The 9,476-nt window shown below is 38.9% G+C and overlaps 1 protein-coding gene and 1 pseudogene across 1 annotated transcript in view; both read left to right on the forward strand.

The window, feature by feature from the left end:
* Positions 1-3,872: 3,872 nt before the first annotated feature.
* MS4A14 (membrane spanning 4-domains A14) overlaps positions 3,873-9,476 on the forward strand; it is a 29,287-nt gene continuing 23,683 nt past the window's right edge. Inside the window, exons 1-2 of the mRNA XM_015563132.1 lie at positions 3,873-4,010; positions 5,313-5,441. Coding sequence (XP_015418618.1) covers positions 3,873-4,010; positions 5,313-5,441 — 267 coding nt within the window. The remainder of the gene's footprint in view (positions 4,011-5,312; positions 5,442-9,476) is intronic.
* On the forward strand, positions 5,617-8,158 carry LOC102769990 (annotated as a pseudogene).

Raw genomic sequence — 9,476 nt, forward strand, 5'->3', positions numbered from 1 at the left:
AAAAACATTTTTAAACAGTTACTTTTGATCTCTTGTGCTTGTCTAGTTATTGAGCCATCCCTCACTTCTCCATAGTCAAATTCATTTAAAACATCATCTCCCCAAAGCCTGGAGTCATCCTTGACTCTTCTATTTGCCTCACACACCATATCTAATCTACCATTAAACCCTGCTAGATCTAACTTCAAATATATCGAGTCTGATTACTTCTCACCATCTCATGAGTACTCTGGTTCATCATTTCCTATTGGCTTTATTGCAATGAGCAACCAACTGGTCACCCACATCACTCAGCCTTTTCTCCACATAGCAGACAAGAAGAGTTTTAAAAATCTAAAATTATATCATGTCATTTCTTTGCTCAAGCCCATTTCATTTCATTCTGAATAAAAGTCAGAATAAAGTTTTTATAAGTCTAAACTCTCTTTCCTCTCTAATCCATTCTCTGACTTCTCTCCTGCTTGTTCCCTCTACTCCTGTCATATTGGCCTTGACATATTATTTTTCCAGAGACTTTACACTTGCAAGCCCCTCTTTCTGGAATGTTTTTCTTGCAATTATTTTCACTGTTTGTTTTCTCACTTCTGTCAAGTTGTCAAATCTCTCAACCTCAATATAACTTTCTCCCACCAAATTACATAATATTGTAACCCTCTTTACCCTTCAGTTGCTAATTTTTCTCCATAGTACTTACAGCTCCCGTTTGAGTCTTTTTAAGTGTGTGTTTATGTGTGAATATTTTAAACTGGAGTGCAGAACCTTTGAGATTCCTCTTTATCCCATAAGTCAAGCTATGCAATGCAATTATATTTTATCCAGGATCTATTTCTTATTTTTTTTGTTTTTGTTGGTTCTTTTTCTGTTAATAGAAAATTTCTTCAGACTAACTGGAGAATTATATTCAGAATTGTCTGGGATAATATTCCAAACTGATGGAAGGTGCAATAAGGTTGCATCTTTTGTTTTTAACTCTCCTCCACTCCTCCCACCACCCCAGCCTGGTGGTCTTTTGCAAATGAAATGACCACCCACTCAGTTTCTAAAGTCAGAAATTTGGGAGTCATTTTGATTCCTTCCTTTGCCTCACTACCACATTCCCTTTGGGAAAACAGTTAGGCAAGAACCTCACAGGAAGGTTTAATAAACTCATGGGAAGAAGAGTGAATGGTTTCAACCAAGTCCAGGCAGACATTGCAAATCTTTAACATACTATATATTAGAACTTTGAGTTCTCACTCTTAATCTTTAAAAAAATGCAGCTTCCCCAAAATGGTAACCCAAAATTAGTGACTAAGCCACATATACTCAGATTTTCACCACAAACTCTCCAATCCTTCCTCCAATCTTACCTAACTTGGTAAAAGATTCTCCTGTTGGTCTGATGAAGTAAGTAAACAGCCACGTGAGGCAGCAAGGAACTGAAGGCACCCTCTAGGATCTGACAGCAGCTTCTAATCTCCAGCCAACAAAACCTAGAGTCCTTACTCATGCAACCATAAGGAAATAAATTCTGTCAGCTACCTGAATGTGCTTAAGAATGGGTTTTCCCCAGTCGAGCCTCCAGATGAAAACACAGCCTGGCTGGCACCTTGATTGCAGGCATGTGAGGCTCTGAGCAGAGGCACCCAACTAAGCCATGCCTCACCTCCTGATCCACGAAAGTGGCAAGATAATAAATGTATGCTGTTTTAAGCCACCTAGATTTGTGGTAGTTACATGACAATAGAAAACAAATACACACTGGATTGGTGCATGGAAAATGGAAGAGGAAAAGCCAAGTTCAAATTTCAGCCCCACCACTTACCAGCAGTAACTAAGGTACTCAATTATGTCTTCAAAATGGGTATGATAATAAAACTTGTCTTCCCAGGTTGTTGGCAAGGTGACATGGCAACTCAGGAAGAGGACAGATTTAATAAGGGAGTAAATATCTCATTTTATTTAGGCCAGTGTTGGCACATATTAGGGGCTAAGTGTTACTTGTAAAACTCAAGAAAGAGAGGTCTTTTGTAGGTTGAAAGCAAGAGGAAATACATTTTCCACTTAAAGAATGTCACCCTCTTATAGATCCCCTAAAGGGTTCTGTCATTTCATTTCCCCATACAATAGCTTAGTTCCTGCCCACTGGTCTGAGTCCATAGGCTGAAATATTAGATACCCATTTTAAAGAAGTTTGAAAGAAGCAGGAGGAAAAGGCAGAGGTAGACAACCAAAATGATAAAATGAGATGCATTTTGAAATAACCAAGGCATTTGAAATTATAAACTTGTCCTGCTTAATATCAGTAAGTTATTCCTAAAAATCAATAATTCTGCATGAAGACAGTTCTTTTTCATAATTTTAAAGGGAAAAAATATATGCTATTATTCAACCTAAACTCTCATCCACTTCCCTAAAATGTAAGTAAAAGTTAGTAAACTATCTACATATAAGAAATAAATTTACAGGTTATAAATTACTTGCTCACCAAAATAATCACAACGTTGGTAACAGCTGCTGTGCGTGAAGTGTGTGGCTACAGTTAGAGTCAGCACCATCTGGGGCACACTTCCTTTTATTGCACAGCAGGCTTTTCAAAACTCCACATGATTCTGATGGTCTGTCAGTTCTGATTAGAATTTAAATACAGACTTATCTCACACTTCTTGTTTAAAATGTTGGGTTGCACTGTAGGCACATAAATTAAAATTTACCTGAATAAACATTGGCAGAAAAATGTTGGGTTGAGGAATACATACCTTCTCTGATGTTTGGGTGTAAAAACCAATGAGGCAGTCTATATATAACAGAAAAATCAAGAGGCAACATTCTGCAATTATTTCTATACATCAGTGGTTTTCAACCTGGAATGATTTTGTTCCCCCAGGAAGCAAATTTGGCCATGTCTGGAGACATCTTACAATGCATCTTACTCCCCATAACAAAGAATTACCAGGACTTATATGCCCACAGTGCCAAGGTTGAGAAACCTGCTATGTGTGGTTGCCACAAACTAGGAAATACTCAATATAATATTTGTACATAGTTTTTTTGAAATGGTTTGCCTTTATGATTTAATAATTAAAATAATAGTAAATATAGGAATATAAAGGATTAATGTGGAAAGAAATATTCCAAAAAGACACTTTATATTACTTTATACTATTTTAATTGTATTTGTATCCTTTGACCCAGGAAGACCTTGAGTAGAATTAGTTTTCCTGGTCTTTGTGAAAGCTAAAATATGCTCTATTAAAGTGGCAACTGCAACTGGGCCTTCTTAATGACTTATTTTTATACTACAAAGGAATATGGTCAAACAATACAGGAGACAGTTCATTAACTACAAGTGGGAATCTGCTTCTGAAAGGGGGTGGAAGCATGGTTGAATAGAAATGGCACAGATTTTGGAGACAGAAACAAAGTTTGACTCCTTCCCCTGTTCCATGGTATGTGCTCTCAGGCAATTTAGCCTTTCTGTACCTCAGCTTCAGCACTGCAGAATTGTTAAAATATTTTCAATACATGTTAAAAACAAGCACCTTGTACAGAACTTAGAGCATAGTAAATATTCTATACATTTTAGTTCTTTTATATTTCATGAATATAGATATTGGAATTTGTTTTTACATTTATTGTCTGTTTCTAAATAAATTGATGAGAAAGTAAGTCTTGTGGATAACTGGATTCTTCACCAGGAAGGTAGGGGGCTGGATATGCTCTGGAATTCTAAGACACTATGACTTAATGACTATGATTCTGTGGTTCTAGTACTGAGTGGAGAAATCACTATGGGCTCATTATTAGGGACTCCATGTAAGACTGAGGGAAGACCATGATGGTGGTTACAATGTTCACTCATTCCATCTTTTTATAGAGCTTGCCATTGAATCATGGAACCATCACTCAAGGTCAAAAGATCGGCCCATACCATCTCTGTCCAACAGAAAGAAACTATACTGACTGCGTTTCCCTATTGGCCTCATAGCTCTCTGCTGGATTTCCTCAAAGGAGAGCCAAGAGTCTTGGGGGTAAGTCCTCTCCCATCCATGGGTCTCCCTGTAAGGGAACAATGAGGTTATTTCTCCATGTATATTTCCAGAGAGGCTTTTCAGGAAGGGAGTGAGCTCTCCCCTGGCCCCCTTCAGCCACAATGTATCCTTCCTGATTAATCATAAATACTTCTAAGTCATTTGCTTGTACAAATAATTAGGTCATCAGTAGAAGAGCCAATGATACAATTTCCCTAGATCTTTTTAATAAACAAGGTAAATAGAAATTCTGTTTAGAAACATGCACAGTGTGCTTCATGTCCTAGTAATGTTTCTGAGGGCTTATTTAAGGCTGAGAAATAGAATATTTACCTATAATTACAAACTCCCTGACCCTGAGGAAATCCTCACGCTGTTTCATGAAGAGTTAGTACTGTCTTTGAATCATAGCAGAGGGGATGGAAGAAATCGGTGTAATTTTTCCAAATATTTTATTGAGGAGGCGACATCAGGGTGTGGTGGCACCTCTGAGCTTGGAGCAAAAGCCATCAGAAGAGAGCTGAAACTTCCACTTCGTGCTGTTAAAGGCATTGGGAGTTCTTTAAAAATCAGAATGCTCCAAAGTCATCCACAAAGTGGACATACACATACAAACAATTTCAGTCATACATGCACATTGAAGGGACAAGAGTAAATTCACTACTTGTGGCAGGCACAGTGACACAGAGGTGTGGTCTGGGAACAGCTCTGCCCTGAGAAGAGCCACTGACCCTGCACGACCACCATGGAGTTCCCCTCCCTGCAGACTGATAAGTCCACTAGGTTACTCTTCGCTCTTGTCAGGCCGCTGCATAAAGAGATGAGACACAACCTTACCCTCGTCTCTCTGCTCTGCACCAGCAATCTTCATAAAGTATTAGAGAAGTGGGCTGAGCTACAATCCCAAAAGCATACAATGAACGTGGGAAATGTGTGTGTGTTGGGGTGTGGGGGTAATAATAGGATGCAGATGCTACAGAAGGGAAAAAATGTAAGAGTGAATAGTTTGTAGTCTCTGTCCTCAGGAAGAGGACATATACTCAAATTCATCTGATACAAGATAAATTGGTAACACCAGGAGATATAGCAAGTAGTGTTGCACAAGAGTAAACCATATGAACTTGAAGGATCCAGGCAAATGTGATGAGGAAAGAGACAATGGGCCCCTGAAAATCTGAGCGTGGTTGGCCAATGGAAAGAGGAATGCATTAAGGAGCTTAGAGGGAAGCCCAAGGGACCTGGGAGAGCAGGTCCAAGGACTTGGGCACTTGTGACCTCATGTACCCAATTCTCTCTTCACAGGCTATCCAGATCCTGCTTGCCTTGATCATTATGGGCATTGGAACTATATTTGCAGTTAATTACTTCCTTTTCTCCCAAAAATTTCCACTTGTTTTCTGCACAGGATATACATTCTGGGGAGCACTTATTGTGAGTACTGTCAGGAGCTTTAGAAAAATTATTATAAAGACTGTCTTGCCACTGCGGGGTAGGGGAGGCCAGGGGATTGTCAAGGGCAGAAAAAAAAGGACACATATGTAATACCCTTTGTAATACTTTAAGCAATAAAAAAATAAAAATAAAGACAGTCTTGAATCCTAGAATAATGAATCCCATGAACATGGTCTCCAAGGAGACCAGGCCCTTCCACAGTAAAAGTGACTATTTGGACACTATCATCATCATCATAGCAATAACTACTCTCAGGTATTCAGTATTTAAAGGTTTCCATGCCCCTTGTGTATGTAGTAAGGCATTAGCTCTTTTCTACCAATCTAGGGGATTAGGTGGGTAAATATCCCATTTTCCCCTTTGCAAATAAGGAAATTGAGTTTGAGAGAAGTTAATAATTTAAACATATCTAGCTAGCACTCACAGAATCACAGACTTCCATAGCTTAACAAGAAGTTTAAGATAATTATTATGGTTCAATCCCCTTGTTATCCCAAAAGACAATTTTATGAACGTCACTCATCTCGTTAATTGTAGAGCCATAAATAAAATTCTTAGTATAGTGCTATTTCCATCCAATCCTCACAGCCGTGGCTCCCATTGTTGTGCCACAATATTTAAGGATAGACTCATTAGAGTTTCCCCCAATAGAACATACACTCCTAAGAGGGTAAGGATATTGTCTCAATTGCCGTTACATTCTCAGGACCTAAACTCATGCTTAATGCACAGTAGATGAATGAATGAATCATCCAATAAACAAATGGATGAAATGAAAAATAGTAGTCTCATTTGTTAAAATCCCTGCTCTCTTTATTTTTATCTTTTAAACATCTTTTTATTGATTTCAGAGAAGGGAGGGGGAGAGAGAGATATAAACATTATTGATGAGAGAGAATCATTGATTGGCTGCCTCGTCCTGCATGCCCCCTACTGGGGAGCAATCTTGCAACTCAGGAATGTGCCCTGACCGGGAATCAAACAGTGACCTCCTGGTTCATAGGTCTATGCTCAACCACTGAACCACGCCAGCTGGTCATTCGCTGTTCTCTTTAGATGAACATAAATATTTCATGCCTTTTAAATAATTTGCATTTCAAAGACAATTAGTAGAGTTTTCATTTCTAAATATAAGTAATACTGAATATGATTTTCAAACTAAACATGTCGCACTGTAGAAAAATCAAACCGAACAACTCCTCACTTGCCCATTTCACAACAGGAATTTTCCCAGTGTGACTTTGTGTGATCTGCAGGCATGAATTTTAAATCCTGGCAGACTGCTTGTAAAAACTCCACTCTTCCTTGAAAAGCTATTTACTGAGCACAGTATCTTCAGTAGTGTGCTAGGTGCTGAGAGTTCTGATAAGTAAACTCTCTCTGAGAGAACTGGTGAATTGCCCTTAGAATTAGGTGCCTTATCATGTAATATGCCTCCGTATTTTTAAAACAATTTTTTTTAAAAAAATTTAAATTATTTATTGTTGAAAGTATTAAATATGTCTCCTTTTTTCCCCATTGACCTTTCCCCAACTGTTCCCACCCCCAGCACATGCCCTCACCCTCTCTACTGTCTGTGTTCTTTGGTTATGTTTATATGCATGCATACAAGTCCTTTGGATGAACTCTTACCCTTCTTCCCCTCCCCTGCCTTCCCTCTGAGATTGGACAGTCTGTTCAATGAGTAATAGGGAATTTTGAACAGCAATCTGGCCCTCATCATAGAGTACTTGGCCTTGCAGGACCTGATGTTGCTTTGTCAATAGCCTCTTTCATGAAGACAAGAGGGTTTTAGTCTTAGACACCCAGGTGGATATCCCCACAATCAGACAGCCATTTCAAGAGAGTGTTTGAATCTTTTAAATGATATGACTCAGAAGCTGGTTCTCTGCCAAGAAGCTGCTATTACAAATGGAAGAGTAATGCCTTCCTCATACTCAATGGAACCTAAGAAATTGAATTCTCCAGAAGAAACTACTTTTCAGACCCCAAAATTTAATCATATGCCTCAACCTTCATTGCTACCATTAGTAAAGACATCACTGGTTCTCTCAAAATTACCTACACCGATGTTGCAAGTCCTCTTGGGTCCCCATTTGGCTCTAGTGTAATGAGTTGGATGGCTGGAACTTTTTATGTAAACGCCTGCTATGGGTCACCTCAGTGTTCTCAGCTAATAAGAAAAGGGCCAAGATTATGGACTTCTGCTTCTGATCAGCAAATGAATGAATTTTCTAGACAGCCCAGTGTGATTTATTATAGATTTAGAATAAATGTGAACAGATTAAGAATTTCTTGTCAAAATGGGTGCTGATAATGTATTTTTTCAGTATGCATCCAGAGGCCTCCATTCAGGCTGGGTTTTCCCCCCAGATATTTGGGTGCGCATTAGAAGGTCTGTCTCAGTGGCAGCAGCATTTACAGAAGATAGATTTGGTATTGTCCAGTTTACACTACCAGTAATTATTGTTGATGCTGCAAGGGGTAGTTGACAAGCTTCTTCATGATTCCTAAATTCCACCTTGGATTTCAGGAACCCTGTGGATGCTTCTTATAAAAATTAAGATTTGTATTTACAGCATCACAAAAACTGTTGTCTATCGAATAACTACTACATTTATCAACATCTGAATGTTGTTCAAGCATCTGCAGAAGATCAGCAGAGACTTCAACAGTTCTTGGAGTTCAGAGAATAGTTAGTATACACTGTGTTCATTACACTGCTGATACAACTATAGATAGGACAGTAAGTATTCGGCATTCTTGCAACAGAAGAAAATAGACTAATTCGATGCTTCCTTTGTCATGGTGGTTGCTTTGAAAAACTGTACTTTAATGGGAGAAATCATGGAAAGAAATTATCAACAGAATTACCAGAAATGGCCTTTTTTGTACCAGTTGCTTATTGTGCGCGCGCGTTACAATAAAATCTTCCTTCAATTCTCCCCCGACCCCAAAATGGCTGAGATCATTATACTAGATTCCGGCCCCCATATCAGCCTTTGCTTAGAGAGTTCCAGCCTGAGAAAGTCGTCTGCCATCTGCTCAGAGCAGACACAGTTCACCTTTCCCCTTTTCAGACCCAGAACCCAGAATTATCTTTTGTTTTGGAGCCCAGCTGGGCCAAACATCTGAGAGGAATACCTTAGAACTTAAAGAGGGGCCTGCTTTTCCCAGCTGATCCTAGCAGAGTCTTTGGGTAGTGCTGAGCATCTCTTACATCTCCTCTTCTGATGCTCAGGTGGAAAGACTGGGAGGTTTGGGAGAATCACAGACAAATAGATTAAAATATAATCTCCAGAGTAAACTATGTTGAGGTGGCGAAATTTATCACCTGTTAACTTTGGTCTCCTTTCTTTTTAAAAGTTTATTGCTACAGGATATTTCACAGGACTCAACTGGGATAAAAAACATATGGTAAGTCATTTTTTGTGACTTCTTTATAATTTAAAATTATCTACTTGCTTTATCTCATCTTTGTGTATAAAGCCTTTAGGAATCTAGGGTCTCTCAGGAAAATCTTTTTACATCAAATTTGCAGTTCAAGTAATTCCTGTTTGTCAGTGTCGCCATTAACTCTACATCCTTCTACTGGTTCCTTATTCTCTGGTCAACTTAACTGAAAGAGTTGCTTATTAGAAACCATCCTATGTTCCTCTGACTCGATGATTTTCAACTGGTGTGCCACCAAACAAGTTTAAAACATGCAATACCTGACTAGTTAGTCATGGGCACTGACCTCTTTCCCCTTGGAGATTGTCAAATAAAAAAATGACAGTAGCCAACACAACAATTCCATCTAATAGGTGAATCAAAAATTATACATATTTGCTGGGAGCCGGTCCATCCTTGCTGTTTCAAGGGACCTGGCATATATGGCATACTGTTCTTAATATGTTTGCTCACCTTCTTGGCACTATGTGTTTTAACCAAGGTCACCTTTCCAAGAAAGGTTGTTTCCCCAGGTAGAGATTTTCCCCTGAAGTTAGGGAGGGAATAAAACCCCTTCACTAA

Source organism: Myotis davidii, unplaced genomic scaffold, assembly GCF_000327345.1.
Source record: "Myotis davidii unplaced genomic scaffold, ASM32734v1 scaffold818, whole genome shotgun sequence".
NCBI lineage: Eukaryota > Metazoa > Chordata > Mammalia > Chiroptera > Vespertilionidae > Myotis > Myotis davidii.